The sequence below is a fragment of the Mesoplodon mirus genome, assembly GCF_964341445.2.
Source record: "Mesoplodon mirus genome assembly, chromosome: 7".
Taxonomy (NCBI): domain Eukaryota; kingdom Metazoa; phylum Chordata; class Mammalia; order Artiodactyla; family Ziphiidae; genus Mesoplodon; species Mesoplodon mirus.
In genome coordinates, this window is record NC_138983.1 from 23,664,599 (window position 1) to 23,684,883 (window position 20,285).

Consider the following 20,285-nt stretch of genomic DNA (forward strand, 5'->3'; position numbering starts at 1 on the left):
AACCATTGTCCAGCTGTGTGGTCCCCAGGCACCGGACAACCCTGGGCCCAGGACTCCTGGTGTACATCCTGCCGGCCAGCGTGCCGTGGCCCAGCTCCCTCTGCAGCACCAAACTCTGGCAAAGAAGAGAAACACCCCTCTACAGGGCAGGGAGGATGATCGTTCCACTTCTTGGAGGCCCCTCAACTCACATCCCTGGTACCTCCTTTCTCACAGATTACCACTGACTCACATCTCACGCAGATTTTGGGTACAAAACAGGAAAGAGGCTGAAGAAGGAGGGGGTGGGGAGGATCAGAAAGAATCCCGGTCCTGGTGGTGCCCATCTGAAGATGATGTCCAGGTGTTGGCAAAGAAAAGGGCATTTGGAAGCAGATTACTACAAAGTCAGTACCAACTCCATGCTAGATACTTGACGTGATGCTACAGCTTATTTCATCCTCAAGAATACTGCACAATGTAGAAGATGTGCAAGATAGTTACCAGCCTGGACCTTGGGGTCAGGCAGCCCTGGGTTCAAATCCAGGTCTGCTGCTTGCTGGTTAGAGATACTGAAGCTACATAACCTCTGGGAGTCTCAGCATCGTCGCGTGTAAAGTGAAGGCAGGGAGAGTCTCCCGGGGGAGGGGGAGTCGAGCCTGGTGGGCAGGTCCTCTGTGGCTCCCACCCCACCAAGACCCCTGTTTCTGCACAGACCACGCTGCTCTGAAACAGAGCTACAGGTGGAGAGGGCAGGACAGCCCTGCCCCCAGAGGCCCTGGCCCCGCCGTGGGCAGCACGCAGAGTGTGCCGGGCTGAGTCAGATCCAGACCTCCTCGCTGATGCCCCAGGACTGCCGCCACCCTCCTCCTGCCCCAGCAAAGGGCCAGGCTACTCACGGCACTCCTTCTCGTCACTCTTGTCGAAGCAGTCGGGCAGCCCATCGCACTGCCAGGCGCCGGGGATGCACCGCCCGTTGCTGCACATGAAGTTGCCTGGAATGTTGCACTCGTTGGTGAAGTTGTTCCCGGGAAGCAGCTGGCTCTCTGTGGGAGAGAGGGGACAGGGAGGTCAGACGGCGCCGCCAAGGCGGCAAGGACCCGGGACTGCACAACTCTTCTTCGACACGGATTGCCTCTCTGGGACTCAGTTTTCTCATCTGTGAAAGGGACCCATAATCTGCTCCACCCCCAGGGATTCTGGGAGGACTGAATGGACAGACCCAGGTAAAGCCCTTCGCTGGTGCTGAGCACACAACAGGGGTTCACGGACTTTTCTTCTTTCTCTGTCAAAAAGCCTGGTAGTAAAACCCAAACGTTCTTTTCTGGCCATCAGCAGTGGCTAAAAAGATGCCAAGACAGAGGGAGCGCAGGACTCCCAGTACCCAGCGGCAGGAACTGCAGGCTCCGTCCAGACCTCAGACTCTGCAGCCCTATGATCACAGAATCCTTGCACTTCGGCCAAGTCAGCAGGGATACGGGGACATCATTTCACTTTAGGAAACAGGAATCACCCACAAAAACCAACCTGCCTGGGGTCACACGGGGAGCAAAGGCCAGACCAAAACTTCAACACAGGCCTTCTAACCCCAAGAGAGTCTCAAGGTCCCTGGACTGCTTGCCAAGAGTTCCCGGAGATTTAGCACCAAGCCCCAAGGTTTAGATTCGACTCCACTGAACACAGGCACAGAATGCCAAGGCCCTCACCCAAAAGTGCAAACTCTTAGGCTGGAAAGCAAACAGGGAAGGCCAAGGAGAGCTAAATTCATCCACCAGTGGACCCCGGGGGCAGATTGTCAAGGGAGCCAGAATTGGATCAATCTGATCCGTCTGAGCTACTGTGATCAATGTCTGGGAGATCAGGAGCCATCAGGAAATAAAACAGTCTTAGAGGAAAAGGAGAAATAAAAGACCGGTCCCTCCAGGGCTCCCTCGTGAGTTTTCAATAAGCATTTATTGAACATTTATGACCAGACACTTCTGCTAAGTGTTAAAGATGCAGAGATGAAAGCTAGGGCTCCTCCCTCCGGGCTGGAAAGGCACAAGGGTATACTAACAATTTTAGTGCCCTGTACTAAGAGGGATGTCCAGACCTGCCTGGGGGCAGCAGGAGGAGGGCAGGGCCCATGATGCTCTTCCACAAGCTTTGCCAAGAGAAGCATCTCATGCCAGACCCCTGACATCACACCTTCTTGCATGCCACTATCCTTTACATGTGCTGTAATTTTTACCTGGAATGCCCTTCAACTCATGGGGTCTCCTGGAAATCCCGACACACCCATTAGCATACAACTTCTGTGTTACTCTGCCTCTGAAGTCTTCCCCGAGGAGAAATGGGCAGTCACCCTGTTGTGTGCCTAGGGTTCTACTGGGGTTGCACTAAAAACATTTTACAGCTGGAACAAGTGGGCAAAAAATTGGAAAAGACAGAGCCAGAGGCAAGCGGTACCACATCAGCCCAGGTGCCACGGATATTCCTTATAGACCATCTGCCCCACTGCACTGAATTAATATTGTACATGAACACCCTACTGAAAATGAGCTTGTGTAATTCACTGAAGAATTCTAGAAGAGCAGCTACAGTGAGGGGCCTCATCCTGCCCTAAAAACCTGCACTGGGTTCCTAAAAATCTTCCTTGACCCTCCTCACTCAATCAGCCCCTACGATGGCCAATCACCAAGTCCTGCATGCTAGTCTCCACTGCCACAGCCATGACTGCAGCCCAAATCACCACCATCTCTTACCAGGACCACTGCCACAAGTGACCCCAGCCTCCCCTCAAGTCTGTCTCAGAGGGACCTTTCTAAAGAGCAGGTCGATCATGACACTTCTTGACTCTAAAAAGCCACTGAATGGCTCCCCAGTGCTCTTAAGAGAAAGTCAGAATTCAAGGCATTAAAGAAAGGTCACAGGAAAGAGGTGGCATTTGCAGTGGACGTTGATAGACAAAGAGATGAAACGTAAGGACCCCTCACGTCTACAGAAAGATGGCAAAGACCAGGGCAGGAAGGCTCAGCGCAGGCCACGATGGGTATGGAATAAAAAAACACAGAGCTCTGATAGTAAGGAACTGCGAAAAGACTGTGCCCCTATTTCCCCAATTCTACACCAAGGTCAGATATCACTAATCACAGGACTCTGTCCACTGAGCCCACTGTCGATATCAGAATCCCTCTCAAGACTCGACTTGAGGAAGCCACCACCAACCCTGAGATGGTCGTGAAGCCAATTCCCCACCTCCGGGCAGAGGTGCAAGATGCCACAGTGGGTCTCGTAGCAGAGGCGTCTAGAAGGACAGCCTGGAGCTGGATCTCAGCCAGACACACAATACAGAACACTGAAAATCTACACGTTCCAGCTGTTTCCTAACAACTGCTCTGGGCTCTCCCCCGCCAGCAGGGAACTCTTCAGGGCTCCAGAACGTAACTGTCAGTCTGATGTGTTCGGAGATCACCTACACTTGCTTGTGCAGAACTAGCTCCTCGAAGGCAAGCCCCCTGGAAGAGTCGCCGAAACTGTGAAATCTTGTTCTGATAAACGGATTTCCGGGGCAAGAAAACTGTCCAGATGAGATCGCAAAGTGCTTGCTCTGGGAGTCAAGAGGCTGGCGGCACGGGGACTTGATAAATGAGAGGGTGCGATCCCGAGACTAAACACCACGTGGGCTGGACACAAGTGGTCCTGCAGCCACGGGGCTCCCAGTGCCCTACCGGCAGGGCCTCGGATCCCCAGGGCCGGGTGAATGATAACTCGGAGGGGCAGTCTGTGCACGTCCATCACCCACGCAGGGGGCGCAGGGCCTTGTGCTTTAGGGAAGTGACGGTATCAGCAGACTCGAAAGTATGAGGAGAAACCAAGGCAAAGAGAGGTTAAATCATGTCGACTCTGTCTTCAAAAATCTTCCTCGGGCTTCCCTGGTGGCGCAGTGGTTGAGAGTCCGCCTGCCGATGCAGGGGACATGGGTTCGTGCCCCGGTCCGGAAGGATCCCACATGCCGCGGAGCGGCTGGGCCCGTGAGCCATGGCCGCTGAGCCTGTGCGTCTGGAGCCTGTGCTCCGCAACGGGAGAGGCCACAACAGTGAGAGGCCCGCGTACCGCAAAAAAAAAAAAAAAAAAAGATCTTCCTCAAACCCATCCAAGGTGCCTCACTAAACTGACACCATCCAATCAAAGCCACTGAGACCTCATGCCCTCTTTAAACCAGTGGTTCTTAACGGGGGACAATTTTGGCCCCCAGAGGACATATGGCAGTGTCTGGAGACATTTTCGGTTGTGGCCTCTACTGAGTAGAGGCCAGGAATGCACACCTGCGATGCACGGGGCAGACCCTCACAACACAGAACCACCCAGCCCGAAATGTCAAGAGTGCTGACTTGAGAAATCCTGGCTTAAACCAGCCTTCCCCCTTTCACTTCTCACTCCCACCAGTTTCTTCTCCTCATAGCAGAGGGAGATTTTAAATGCTGCTGATGGCTCCTCAGCGCCCCTATAATAAATCTAAAACTGTTGCCATGGTTTACAAAGCCAGGCAGGATCAGGCCCCGCCTACCTCTACAACCTCATTCCAACCATTTCTTCCAACACCAATGTCCGCCCTGCAGTGGTCCTCCGCACACAGTGTTCACTCACCCCAATTCTTCCATGCACATTCCACCTGGTGTTATGGGCTGAATTGTATCCCCCCAAAATTCATATGTTGGGGTCCTAACCCCTGTACCTCAGCATGTGACTATATTGGGAGCTAGGGCCTTTAAAGTGTTGATTAAATTAAAATGAGGCCATTAGCATGGGCCCTAATCCAACCTGATTGGTGTCCTTATAAAAAGAGGTTAGGACAGAGACACACACAGGGAAGATCACGTGAAGACTCAAGGAGATGGCAGCAATCTACAAGCCAAGGAGACAGGCCTCGAAGGAAACCAACCCTGCACACTTTGACCTCAGACTTCTAGCCTCCAGAATCACGAGGAAATTAATTTCTATTGTTGAAGTCACTCACTCTGTGGTACCTCGTCACGGCAGCTCCAGCAAACTGGTACATCTGGTTAATCTCATTTGTCCTCCGACCTCAGCTTTACATCACTGACTCTGAGATTCCTTCACTGATTCCTTCACCCAATCTAAAGCTGATCCCTGTTTTCTGCTCTGGTCGTGTCTGGTGTTTTCCTTCATCCCAACTGTGCTCACCAATGAATCTGTACTCTCTCCCCACCAGATTGCATGACCCCAGAGGCCGAAAGGCATTGCTTCGTTTTGTTCTCCATCCTGGGCATCCTGCACTCAGCAGGTTCTCAGTAAATATCTGTGGTCATTCTCAGAAGAAAACCAAGTGTTCAGTTACTGATTTATCCCCCATCCCTCACACTCTTCCTTGGAAAGTTCCATCTACCCCCTGCGTCATCCCCCGGAAGGTGAGTGGGATCTTACATATATAGTTAAAAATAAGGGACACAGGGGCACCTGGATTTGTGCAAGTAAGTTACTACCCCGTCTGCTTTAAAACAGCTTAGAAATCTTTTCAGCCGGACAGCAGGACTTTCTAGTAGCTGCAATATTTATCCCATCTCAGTGTCTTGGGACACATTTAGAATCCAAAAAAGACAAGCATTAGCACCAAGTTGGCTAGCTGGGGTTTCTCCTTCTCCTTTTTCTTTTTTCATTAGGCTGAAAACTGAAAAAGAGTTGCCCATTTTCACTGCAGCAGCACATCACTTACTTAAAATAACTATGCCATCTGCACCAAGACTGAAAAAAAAAAATCCAAGTCCTCCCCCATTGGGCAAAAGCAAAGAACCTGCTGCTGCGGCTTCTTCCAAAATTTCTGGCACCCACAAATTTCTACTTGATGAGGGGGCACTGCAAAAACTCAAGACAGCTGCTGCATTCTTCTCCTTCTGGAACATGCAGTGAGCAATGCTGACTTTTCCAGCTGAGAAATGGGAATCCTCTTCCACCAGCTGGGGCCCTCCACATGCTCTTCTCTCCCTCTGCTGACCTCCTCCCGCTAAGGTCACGCCTTATCGCAACACGAGACAGACTTGGCACCTGCAAACTATCAACAGGCCCTGCTTTCAGATTTCTGCCCAGTCACCTTCGTTTTTATCTTTTGCTTCCTGATCATCTTGTCGGCAGGCTCGATGAACAGCAAAGCAAGACACAGACACATATAGGTACAGACACACATACAGCTTAGTGTTCCAATTTGAAGATCTCAACTAGATCTTCCCTAAACCTCCCTGGAGAATTAACACACCTCTTCCCACTGCCTGGAACATGATGCCAACAAACATAATGTTTTGAAGCCACTGAAGACAACCATCCGTCTTCCCTTTGACTCGCTCCTTCAAACACACACGTACAGTCCATGCATGGGCACATGAAAGCACCGAGTGGGCGGGTCTGTCGTGATTCGTTTCTAAACTATCCTGGAAATATCCCCGAAGGTCCCTTCGACTCCAGACTGCTCCTCGTGGTGGCATCGGTGTTGGGTGGAACCGCAGACACCTGTCCTGAGCACCTCCCAGAGCCATTTGGTTCTCATCAAACCAGCTGCTTCCCACTAGACCTCAGCCACAGGGAGCATCCTGGCTGTCACCAGGGAGGGAGCAGTCACGCGTGGATATCTGAGCCTGGAGTGAGGATGGGCCTCTGTCTCCAAGCACGTAAGCTGAGCCAGGTCTCCAGCTCTGTCGAGACTCTGCACAGTGCCCTGCCCGCCCTGTTAGCTCATTCCAGGAGCCCCGGTCTCTGTGTACCCACCTGCAAGGAAGATACACAGCCCAGGGACAAAGGTGAGAAGTTATAAAATGACTCATGGATTCAGCCCAGGAATGCTGACCCTTGGCACCCACAGATTTCATATTTATACATACAGTGTATTATATTTACACTGACCCTGAAGATCGCGTGTAACTTTCCTGAAGGAACAGTTTATGGATGGAGTGAGTCACCTGGACAGTGAGTGAGCCTAGCTGTCCGACCCACATCTGCATCTCACACGGCTTCCCCTTTGCCTCTCCCGTGCAATGCACAGCAGCAGCCACTACAAAATGACAAATGCTTTGTGTCCTTCTTTAAATGAGTTAGCGGGCTTCCCTGGTGGCGCAGTGGTTGAGAGTCCGCCTGCCGATATAGGGGACACGGGTTCGTGCCCCGGTCCGGGAAGATTCCACATGTCGCGGAGCGACTGGGCCCGTGAGCCATGGCCGCTGAGCCTGCGCGTCTGGAGCCTGTGCCCCGTAACGGGAGAGGCCACAACAGTGAGAGGCCCGCGTACCGCAAAAAAAATAAAAGATAAATAAATAAATAAATAAAATGAGTTAGCAAAGAAAGCCAATGGCTAGTATTAATGAGGCAAGCAAAGGGAAAGCAAAGAGGTCTAGAAAAAGGACAGCTCTTCACCAGGAAATAGCTCTATAAATTATTTTCGTACTGTATTTATAGCCTCATTAAGGGCTCAAAGCTGTTACTTACATTTTTTAGTTATGCTTCATTAGGAAAATTATGTCCAAGCGGCATTAACATCATGGGGATTTGCAGAGCTGTCGGGATGCAACCCTTGCAAGGTCCAAGGTCCACAGCTCAGGGGCTGGACAGCAACGCTGGGGGATGCTGCTCCTCAGGACACTGATTCTCAAAGGTGAGCTCTGAGCCCCACCCCACCCTGGTCCCCAACTCTCCTACATTCCCTTTAACAGCCCTTAAGAAGTTGATTATTGACTTCTCACTAGGGAAAATCTAACATCTACTGAAGGTCCTAATACCTGGTAGGAGTTTAACATCCGTTCCCTTTCTCTGCCTTCACAATAGCCCTCTGAAATAGGCACCACACCCATTTTGCAGACCAGAAAACTGAGACTGAAGATGTCACACAGCTAGAACAGGGGTCTGCCAACGTTTTCGGCCAGATAGTCAATATTCTAGGCTGTGCAGGACAGGAGGCCAAATTAAAGATATTATACCAGTACTTACATAAAAGGAGAGAAAACAATATTCCACACCATTTTTATTGATGAAATTCAAAATATGACCATCATAATTGAGAACAATTTTCTGTAGCACAGGTCTACTAATGAAAAGAACAGAATTTTTTTTCGGGGAAGGGGGCAGGTGGTTGACATTCAAAGTTAGTGTCCCCTATCATCAAAATCTATTGCAAATGTTTAATTTTTTTTCAACCATTTAAAAAATGTAGAAACCATTCTTAGCTCAGGGGCTCTGGCGGGCTGGCTTTGGCCCCTGGGCCACAGTTTGCAGACTCCTAAGTGAGAAGATGTTAGGTCTGCCTAAAATAACAAAATAGCAGAGGCGCCCAACCCAAAAGGCCTTCCTCTCTGCGCCATCACACCTACCACACTCTGAAATGACCCCTGTGGTTCAGTGGCTGCTCCCCCACCACAAAAGCAGGGGCCTCTGCTGCCCTGTGTCCCCGCAAGTGCCAGGCACCGAGCAGACACTCAGGAAATGCTTGTTGACTGCGTGAGTGATAGCTCCTAAGGACCCTTCCGGTTCTGACATGCTCAGGTTCTGTGAATTTACCCAAAGCCTACCTGAACCTATTTGTACTTCTGTGCAAAAGACAATGAACAAATGAGATCAGTTCTGTAAAACACTCCTGAGCTCCTAGGAGGGAAGGAAGAGAAGCAAAGAACTTTTCTGGATGAACTTTTTACAGGCGTTCTCTTTTAACACGTGCCGTGTCTTCACCAAGGGTGACCCGCATGGCAGGCCAGGGTGAGAACTTGGCCCCATGTGCCTTCTGTCATTTCAGCTTCAATCGACAGCAGCAGCAGGAAGTAAGAATCAGGCGGTGAAGATAAACTGAAAGACGAGAGAGGGGACAACTTTATAACCAATTTATGAGGCTTGCAGATAAGCCAGGCTTCAGAGAGGACCAATCAACTCTGCACTTCAGCACCTCTCAGAAACAGCCAAAGGGTCAAGAAGAGGGGGATTCAGCTCTGACCCCAAGTTCAGCCCAGCCTCATCTGCCCCAGGATGGCTGCAACCATTCCTACAGTCACTGGAAACGGTTCTGCAGACTATACTCTGCTCTGCACAGATACACCCAAAGCAAGTATGGAAAACACCAAAGCAAACCAAGAAATAAGGCCAGAAAAGTAAAATGAGCTTCATTTAGGTCCCAAAGCATATTTTGACAAGCTCAGGGTAAGGAAGGATTTCTAAAAGAAGACTCAAAAAGCTATTTGTAATGAGGTGGATGGACCTAGAGCCTGTCATACAGAGTGAAGTAAGTCAGAAAGAGAAAGACAAATACCGTATGCTGACACATATATATGGAATTTAAGAAAAAAAAAATGTCATGAAGAACATAGGGGTAAGACAGGAATAAAGACACAGACCTACTAGAGAATGGACTTGAGGATATGGGGAGGGGGAAGGGTAAGCTGTGACAAAGTGAAAGAGCGGCATGGACATATATACACTACCAAACGTAAGGTAGATAGCTAGTGGGAAGCAGCCGCAGAGCACAGGGAGATCAGCTCGGTGCTTTGTGACCGCCTGGAGGGGTGGGATGGGGAGGGTGGGAGGGAGACGCAAAAGGGAGGGGATATGGGAACATATGTATATGTATAACTGATTAAATTTGTTATAAAGCAAAAAAAAAAAATTTGGACACACTTATTCAGCCACTGTTCTTGTACAATTGGTCTTTTGAGCCTTAGTTTAGTTGATTTTACCCAGATTAAACTTGTTCTGGCTGGATGTGGCTTACTGGGCCAGGCAGTGGCTAGGTTTTCAGATCTTAATTCTGCCACCTGATGTATTCACTGTAACTCTCGGCTTTGCATCAACCACAAATTTGATCAGTATGCTGTCCATTTCCTCATCCTAATTGTTAATAAATATACTGCAGGTGTTTCATTAAAAAAAAAAAAAAAGAAGATTCAAAAAAAGCACAGGCCATAAAGAGTGATAAAATATGACCGCATTAAAATGTAAAACTTCCAGTCATCAAAAGATACTGTAAACAAATTTAGAAGATAAGCAACTAACTAGAAATGGTATCTGCCATATATGTAACCCACAAAGATCCATATTCAGGATTTTCTTACAAGACTATATATGAAAACATAGGCCACCCAATAGAAAACTGGTCAGAGTATAAGAATGAACAGGTATGTTGATGGATGAGCAAACAAGTAGCTGCTTCAGACGGACTCAAACCTCACGTGTCATCAGAGAATGATTAACGAAACAAGGGAGTTCTCTTTCACACCCACCAGACTTGCAAAAATTTGAAGTCTGATATTCTCACGTGGCAAGGGTACAACATGATCTCCCAGGCTACACGTGTGCAGCAACTCAGAAGAGCAATTTGACAACTCCCGGTGAGGTGCAAGATGCACCAGGGCTTTAACCCAGCTGATCCTCTTCTGGTACATACCCCAGCCCTGGGGACAAGCGTGCGCAAGACAATAGCAAGAGAATCTTCACCGTGGCACTGCTGTAATACAAAAGTGCAAGACACACCAAATGGTCATCAAAAGGAGAACGGATGAAAAATCGGGTCCATTCACAACAATGGAATACTACGCAGGGCTGCAATTTAATGAACTGGAGCGGCATGAATCACCATGGATCAATCTGAGAAACCTAATGCTGAGTGAAAAAGGCAAGTGGCAGAATAGCACTTACATTCATCTTGAAAAATATACTACTCTATTGGATACATCCAGATGTGAAGCCATTTTTGAAAATGTGCAAGAAAAGAAAATATCAAAATCAGGATAGTGGTTACTCTCTGTCAAATGGGATCAGAGGGCACCCAATGAATTTCAGCTGTAAGATTTCTTTCTTTCAACCAACCTGAAGCAAGCATGACAAGATATCAGAATTCAATGGAGCTGGGTGGAAAGCACACAGGCTTTCTTTGCATTATTCTTGGTACTTTTTCCCACCCTTTAAAAAATGTTTCACTGGGCTTCCCTGGTGGCGCAGTGGTTGAGAATCTGCCTGCTAATGCAGGGGGCACGGGTTCGAGCCCTGGTCTGGGAGGATCCCACATGCCGCGGAGCAACTAGGCCCGTGAGCCACAACTACCGAGCCTGCGCGTCTGGAGCCTGCGCTCCGCAACAAGAGAGGCTGCCATAGTGAGAGGCCCGCGCACCGCGATGAAGAGTGGCCCCCGCTTGCCACAACTAGAGAAAAGCCCTCGCACAGACACGAAGACCCAACACAGCAAAAATAAATAAATTAATTAATAAACTCCTACCCTCAACATCTTAAAAAAAAAAAAAGAAAACCACAGCTTTAAAAAAAAAATGTTTCACTAATAAAATTTGTTATAAAGAACAAATATCATGCTAATATTTGAGAAAAGTCTATGAAAGACATATGGAACCATTTATCACTAATGTTCTAGCATCAAAAACGCCATCAACTATAAAAGGAGGAGAGATAAAAGGGGGCAAGTGTTCACACTGAGAAAAAAAATGCAAGGACATCCCTCTGAGAGATTCGGTTTATTACGAACTCTTTTCATTTTCTGAAAGGCAGCAACAGTTGCAGGGCAGAAGCGGATTGTGGAGGAAAAAAATAAACACATCTCATAAGAGAGATTTACCCACCCAACTTACCAAGCCATGACATTCCAAAAACAAAAATAGCAGGGCCCAGCCAGAAGGTCAGATATTTTCTAAATATTTCTAAATATTACTAACTCCCTTGAGATGTCAGGGCGGGAAAAAGTCACAGGAAAGCTTTCTTTCTCAGAATAGTCCATGCCGTCTGCCTCTTCACCCCACCCTCCAATATGGGGCTGCAGGAGGCTGAGCAAACGGGGGCTGAGCTGGGGCACCCAAGGCTGTGATTCGGCACACCCCATCACAGTCGCCAAATGCCGGATTCTCTTATCACTGTAATTAGCTGTGTGACTTCAGACAGGTGAGTCACCCTCTCTGAGCTTGAATTTTCCACTTGTGAAACCAGGGTGACCCCACCTCCCTGTCAGGGTTGCTGAGGGATAGAGGGGTATGATATATACATATATATAAAATAGAGGGCTATATATATACATATATATATATATATATATATATATATATATATATATAAAATAAAGTGATAAAGTAAATGTAAGAGTAGGTGGCATATACTGGGAGTTCAATAAACAGTACTAGATTGTTACTCCTTCCTTCCCTCCACAATCTCCCTGCCTCTCCTCACAGAGCTGGTACTGTAGTGGTAACTCAGACAAGGTTGGCTCCCTTTTCTCCCTCTGCCTCCCTAGAAAGGCCATAGCCTGGGCAAGGTGGGGCTGGTTGGCTGGCTGAGACCAGTGGTCACTTAGGTCCAACAACGCAGACTTTGCAGATGGTCACCAGGTTTTAAGAACATAGTTACAGGGCTCACAATGTGACCCTGGCTGTGTGTCTTCTAACACATGACAGTCTCAGTTCCATTATTCCTAAGAAATAATTAACCTTCCTTTTAATCATTCCTAAGGCTCTTTAATAGCAGCCAAACTATAACCATGAACCAACCTTTCCAAACCACGTGGTTATGAAGCAACTCAAAAGAGAAAGGCACATGGGATTCACCGTTGGGATCTGGGGACGTGGCTCCATCTCCCTGGACCTCAGTTTCCCAGGTGTAAAATAAGGCAGGAATAGATGATATCCAAGTCCCTTTCCAGCTCTTGACCGCTCATTCTTGTTTCTGTGGACACATCCCTGGTCTCCACGGCAGGCAAACACTCGCCATCTGCCTGTCCTAGATACATTCTCCAACATTTAAAAATAAAATCCAGCATTTACCCAGAGGTCCTCCTCTGAAGAACTAAACACATCCCCACAAGGCAGGTACTGAAGGCAGTTCCTCCTTTTTAAACACAAGGAGACTAAGACCCAGAGGCCAGCCAGCCTCTCGAAGGGCAGGGCTGGAACTGGTCAGAGAACCCAGGTTCCAGCCCCTGAAGGAGACTCGACTCTTGTCTCCGCACTTTAAAATTCCGACCTCCTATGCCATCCATGCAGAGATGGCTGGTCCCACACCCTCCCTGCCCAAGGAGAAAATAATCTCTGAAGGGCCACACATCAGACCTGCAGCCCATTCCCTATGAAGTCAAGGGCTCTCTGGTTCCCCCCGATGATCTACAATTTTCTATCACGTCTCAGCAAATGAACGACTGTCTGGCTTATCGTTTAGGAGAGGAACTCTGCCAGGGAAGTCAAAAACGCCAGCTTGTTACCGCCGACCAAGGGAGAAATACATATTAACTGGTGCGTCTTTTTAAATTTTCTTAAGTAGCTTAATCCATTAAACCAGTCCGTCCTGCTTCTACAATCTGCTCACGCGAGCACCCTCCCTCCGTGCTCAGCGTGCCGACAGGCCCTCCATCAGGAGGAATTAGCTGACTTCTTGAGCAAATGATGTTTCTACATCTAGCAAGTGCCAGAATTAAGCAGTATTTACTGCTGGAGTCCCCGCTTCAGTCTGCATGTCTGAATGAGCGCTGATTTCAGAGTGAGCAACTCACCTTTGCAAGAGATTTGTCGGATTTGGTAACTACAAGTGCTGAAAAGGGGCAGGCGAACCTGTTTGGATTCTCCAGCTTGTGAAGGGTAGTTTATGATGGTCCAGAAAACAAAGAGAATTGAAACTGAAAGAGGGATCCCTGAGCTGGTATCATTCAGGTCAGCCCTGAAGCCCACAAACTCTGAATTCTAATTCCACTCCTCCCAAGCTCGGGGGATGGCTTAAGCCCTCCGTGCCTCAGTTTCCTCATCTACAAAGTGGAGATGGACCAAACACAAGCTTGATAAGCTCCCTGGGGTGATCAAAGAGCCATTTTGTCCATCTTGGTATTGAACTCACATCGTCCCAGATCTGAAAACATTTCAGCTCTCATTGTTTATCACCTGCATCAGATAGCCTCTTACAGAAAAAACACATATCCTAAGAATTCAGTGGAAGCTCCTGGGACTTTCATACATTTTATGACAGCACGCAGAAAGAGGCCATACAGAGTTAGCCAGAGTTCATTTGTTAAAGGTATTATTATTCACTATTAAAGAATGACTATTATACAAAGAGTAGATGTAATTTACGCACAGAATATGTCATTACACAAGACATATCACTATAATGTAGTTACATGATTAATAATTAGAGAAAAGGTGATCTCAAGTGTAAGGGGATCCACCTTAAACTGAACAGGATAGATTCCTACCAGAGAGATGAGAGATTGGGAGACAGGAGCTGCTCATTAAGAAACGATTTTTTGGTAACCTAAAGATGCCCTACCACGTGGCTCCAGTGCAGGTTCGTCCAACGCTCTGCCAACGGGCGCAGCTCAGCACCAAGACACCGGAAAGAAGTCAAAGGCCTGGTGAATGCCGACACCATGATTAACCTTTCAACAGGTTCAGCCCCTACAGTCTGCAATGGTCTTCAGTCCTCTGACACCCAGCTAGTTCCTACCCCCTTTGCTTTCCTGGATCTGTTCTCACAAAGGCACCAATGGCCTCCCAAGCCTCCCAACTGCTGAATCCAAAAGTTATTTATTTATTTATTTTATTGAAGTATAGTTGATTTACAATGTTGTGTTAGTTTTTGGTGTACAACAAAGAGATTCAGTTGTGTGTGTTTGTATACATACATCTATATATATATATATTCTTTTTCATATTCTTTTCCATTATGTTTTATTATAGCATACTGACTATATCAATAGTTCCCTGTGCTATACAATAGGACCTTGTTGTTTATCTGTTCTATATATAATAGTTTGCATCTGCTAATCCCATACTCCCAATCCAACCCTCCCCTGTCCCCCTTCCCCCCTTGGCAGCCACAATTATCTTCTCTAGGTCTGTGAATCTGTTTCTGTTTCATAGATAAGTTCATATTTGCATCATATTTTTTTAAATTTTTGGCCACACCCTGTAGCATGTGGGATCTTAGTTCCCTGACAAGGGATTGAACCCACACGCCCTACATTGGAAGGTGGAGTCTTAACCACTGGACCGCCAGGAAAGTCCCTGCATCATAGTTTAGATTCTATATGATAAGTGCTTTCATATGGTATTTGTCTTTCTCTTTCTGACTTACTTTGCTTAGTAAGATAATCTCTAGGTCCATCCATGTAGCTGCAAATGGTATTATTTCATTCTTTTTTATGGCTGAGTAATATTCCATTGTGAATATGTACCACATCTTCTTTATCCATTCATCTATCGATGGACACTGAGGTTGTTTTCACGTCTTGGCTATTGTGAATAGTGCTGCTATGAACATAAGCGTTCAGGGATCTTTTTGAATTATATATAGTTCTGTCCAGATATATGCCTAGGAGTGGGATTGCTGGATCATATGGCAACTTTATTTTTAGTTTTTGAGGAATCTCCATACTGTTCTCCATAGCAGTTGCACCAATTTACATTCCCACCAACCTTGTAGAAGGGTTCCCTTTCCTCCACACCCTCTCTCCAGCATGTTATTCAAAAGTTATTTTCAGTCTTTACCTTGCACATAACTCAGCTGCAAGGGACCAACTACAAGTGGATGGCTCCTTCCTCCTGAAACTCCATTCCCTCGGCCTCCCTGATACTACATTCTCCTGTTCGCCCACCTTCCCCACACACCTGGCTCTCTGACCATTCCTCCTCCATCAACTCAGAGGCTCCTCTCCCTCCGCCCACCCCTCCTCTACCTCCTGAGCTGTGTCTCCCGCTGCTTGAGTGACAGAGTCATCTGCCCTGGAAAAGCTGTCTCGTCTGCCATGAGGGTCAACCTCCAACTCAGCTCTCTTCCCTTCATCTCCATCCTCCACCCACAGCTGCATACTTCCATCCCCTACTGCCCAAGACATTTTCATCCCAGACACAAACTCGACACACCCAGAATAGAACTTTGGATTTTTTCTTCTAAACCTGTCCCTCCTGCATCACTCAGTACTTCAGGTGGTAGAATGGCCAACCATCTTTCCCCCTCACCTCCACCCACATCAATCAACCCAGTGCAAAACATTTTCCACTTCCATCTTTCCTCGATATCCCTGCCACTCACAACCCTAGTTCAAATCCTTCTCTCTTGCCTTTATGGCTTAGCATTAATGGCTTCCTTGCTGGCTTTCCGAGATCCAGTCTTGACCTCTAAAAGGCATCCTTCACATAACTGTAGAGAAAATCTGACCACATCCCTCACTGTTTAAAATCCTACCATAGCCCCATCCCACGAAGGGTAAGGCAATTGTCCTGGCATCAGCCCAGGAGGCCTGCGTGTCCTGGCCAGGCCACCTCTCCTGCAGTTCCTCCCTAATGTATAGGTCACTTTACAAGCTCCCCCATTGGAACTCGCAACATAACTTACGCAAACCTCTATCTCTTCCCTTATCACAATGCTCCACCGTTTGTGTGCCTGTCTTCCCCACAAAACCCCACGAGCAACTTTATACCAAGGGAGGGAAAGTGTCCTAATGTAGCCCAGAGCCGAGGACAGAATGTTGAAATGGAGGGAGGGTGGGAGGCATGAAGTATGCGGGTGGATGGAAATATGGATGGCTGCTTCTTTGTGCTATAATATTCTGAAAAGCCTTTCACCCAACATTTTGTGGATTATTCCTGCAAGTTAAAATTATTCCTCAATCGTGTGGACAGTCCACATTTGTATGCAGCCTAAGATCTACAGAATGAAGACATGTTTCTTCATGCTCAGAGAGTAATTTCATCTCAACTTGATTATTGGAAAAATGGCGGTGGGGGAGCAGGACCCCCAAATATGTTTATTCATGTCATTATTATTCTTCTTCTTCCTGAGAAATCTTGGGTTTTCTACAAAGCCATCTTCACTTCTGGATTTGCTTGAACTTAAACCAATAATTCTTCATGACTCAGAGTAAAAATTCAAAGGTAACCCAATACTTTAGACCGTAACCTCGGCAGGTAAGAGCTGGCCTCCAGAACTCTTGGGCACAAGCACTCTCTCTAGGGCATGGGCTGTCAGCAACAACTGACACAGCTGCCTGGGAGACAAAGCCAACATTCTGTGATGACCCATTCTCTCAGAGCCAGCTCCCAAGAAGTCAAGGTTGGGCCCATGTTCCTAAGGGAGAAGAACCAGGCCCAGGTGCATCTAGTCGCTGATAACAGCCCTAAGAGCCAGGCCCCCTCTGTTTCTGCTCTGCACTGGGTTGCAGGCAGCCTCAGGCAAGCCTTTGGGTTTCCATCCACAAGGAGGTTGATTCCCCCCTCCACGCAATGAATCCCAAGCCATCAGCACCCCACACACTTGGCCTTTGTTTGTTTCTTTCCGTAACCAGGGACTAGTGACAGCTGCACCAAAGACAGGGGCATTTGGGGCTGGGACTCTCATCAGGAAGAGCAGCAAGCCCTCCCCTACTGGAGGCATCGAGGGTGGCCTGGAGGAATGTAGGGGTCTAAGGCGTTCTGTCAAGGGTCTGCCTGTCATCAATGGCTACAGGAGCACTGGGACCCAGGCCCCTAGCTACCTCCATCCCTGGCAGCCCTGGCCTCCTTTGAACAAACAGCCTAGTGTGTTTACCAGTATGGAAGGTGGCAAACCTCCACGGGCTCTGGACGCGGAGGGAAGAACACTGGCTCCACGTGAACCTGCCAAGAGAGTTTAGGAAGCAGCGCTGATCTAGGAAATGCCAGCAGAATGAAGAAACACAATGAACCAGAACTGCCAACACAGCTCAAGAGACACTCCCTGCCTCTTCTTTTGTGGGTCGTGTGCCTTTATGCTGAAGACATGAGAGACCACGGTCTTTAAACGAGGCAAGGGATTCAGCTTCTCATTGAACACCCACAGTAATCAGCTCTGACAGGCACCAACCCCTGCCTGGCACTGCTCCCTTTCCAGGGCACATCACCACCCACCCCATGCTGCACCAATGATAATGCATTTACAGACAGCCGGGACTCTCCAGCCAAGAGGAAAATTTGCACCTAATTAAATAAAAACAAAACAGAAAACCAAAGCCTTTAACCAGGCAAAAAGAAGATGGAATACTTGATCTTTTGTGGAGCTTTACAGCCAGGAACGCCAATCAAGATGATTTTTTTTTGTCTAAATGTTATCTTTCAAAACTATCCTCTCCATCCCTATTCGCAAAGAATTCCTTAAAAATCAGTAAGAAACCAAGAGAAAAATGGATAAAGGAAAGACACAAGCACGTCACAAAAAATGCAGATGGCTAGTAGACAAAAAGATGTACAACCTCACTGGTAGTTGAACAAATGCAAGTGGAAATGCCATTTTTTAAAACAATCTGATCAGCAAAAGTTAACAAGATGGATAATACTGAGAGCTGGCATGGATGTGGGGACACTGGCACTCTGACACTACTGGTGAGAGCATAAATTGGTACAAGCTGTCTGGGGCCATTTGGCACTGCCCAACACTATTTATCATGAGCTTACCTTTGGACTCACCGATTCCATTTCTAGGAATCTATCCTTAGGAATATATAAATTCATAGAGAAGCATGCAGATGGCTTTTTTTCCCCTTTACATCATTATTTGTAAAAGCTCAAAACTTATAAGAACTTAAACATCTACCAAGAGGGAGATGGGTATTTATGATATGACATACCCATCTAGAACACTGCAGCCTTTAAAAAAAATCCAGAATGTACTGACATGGAAGAATAGCTACAATATAGGCAGAGGGGAGAAAGCAAGGTACAGAACAGTATGTAGAACATAATCCATTTTTTGTTTCTCTCTAGAGATGTATGTGATAATATATAATCCCCTGTACTCACATTTACATCTGCAAGGTCTTGGAACATACACTCTGAGGGAAGAAATTGAGGTCCTTTAAAAATATGGGTTATATTTTCTACTGGCATCTTTTCTTCAAAATGAAGTTCTTAAAATATCGCCAGAGTAAATACGTCTGGAGAACTTATAAGAGAAACCACGATGATCTGGGGGAGGAACTGCAGAGCATTGCTCATTATCAAAACACACACACACACACACGCATTGGCTCCTTTAACTTGAAGAAGCAAAGCCAAAAGGAAAAGGTCATCTATTCATGAATTTACAAAATATAAAAAAAAGACAAAGCATGCCTTAAAACTTAAGAGAAACGAGTTTGGGTAAGAATACTTTTACATAGTTATGAAACTGAGAGCCCCAACTGTTGGCCCAAACTAAAAGTTAAAAAATAAAATAAAATGTTAAAACTGAATAGGGAATCATTTGGAAAAGCGTGTGGATGGCTGCTTCTCAACGAGTCACTCTGGAAAATCACCCATGGGCTATATTCCCTTTTACCCCCCTTCAAAACACAAATACATTCTACAAAGAGCTGTGGCCACCCCTCCAGGGCCCCCTCCTGGCCAGCCCCTCTCTCCACAGGAGGTCACCACCCCAGTGGCCCGTGTGGGAGCACCAAGGGCCCTGACTCCGATTAAGGGATATAAATCTAATTTGTCCTCGGCGAGGAATGTAGTAAGTCTCTCCAAGGCTTGCTGGGCTCACCATGAGGCCACAATTAGAGTTGCTCTGGACTCCCGCTTCCACGCTCTTGGGTCTTCCAGGTGGCAGCAAGCCACACTCTCTGCTGGAAGACACAGAGCTCATTCAACGGCAAGGCACATGGAGCGAAAGCCTGGAGCCCAGAGCCCAAGGCTGGTGGGGCACCTGGTCACCAAGGTTTCAGAGTTGTCCCTGCAATCTCACTGGGTGGAGGGTCATCCCACAACCCGCCTCCTGGAAAAGGGGGCGGAAATTCGATGTTGTTTAAGGTTGAGCGAAAGGAACCAGACGCTCTTATTCTTGCCAGTTTCAAAACCAGGCAAAAGTAACCTACGGTGTTGGAAGCCAGGATGGGGGGCACCCTGGGGGCTCTGGGGTGCTGGTCATGCTCTATTTCTTCATCTGAGCACTGGTTCCCCAGGTGTATTTGCTTCATGAAAATTCATGAGCTCCCCGCTTAACATCTGTGCACTCTTCAGTCTGTAGGTTAAACTTTGTAAAAAGTTTACTGCATAAAAGAACAGGTAGCTGCTCGCAGGCACCGACTCTGTCCATTCTCGGTGGACTCTCTCCTCTCCCCTTCCACAGCCGGAGCCACCAGCAAACTTACTGGTCAAAGTCACGCCAGCTCCCCAGGCCACAATGCCACCATCTAGTGACGGGGCGGGGCGGGGGGGGACTGGCAGTGGGAGGAGGGGGAAATGGAACATCCAGCCTTTATTTTCAGTTGATTTGCTCATTTTCCCCTAATATCAAAACAGTCCCAACTCCTTTTCTCCAATGCCCCAAATGGCATCAGCCCAACCCTGATACACCCCAAGCATGCAGGCTTC

General features: G+C 47.5%; 1 protein-coding gene across 4 annotated transcripts in view; it reads right to left on the reverse strand.

Moving 5' to 3' along the window:
- The window catches only part of LDLRAD3 (low density lipoprotein receptor class A domain containing 3), a 256,513-nt gene that overhangs the window by 182,683 nt on the left and 53,545 nt on the right, over positions 1-20,285 (reverse strand). For all 4 annotated transcript variants that reach the window (XM_082628187.1, XM_082628185.1, XM_082628186.1 and 1 more), the window contains exon 2: positions 879-1,025. In XM_082628187.1, the coding sequence (XP_082484313.1) occupies positions 879-1,025 (147 nt within the window). The remainder of the gene's footprint in view (positions 1-878; positions 1,026-20,285) is intronic.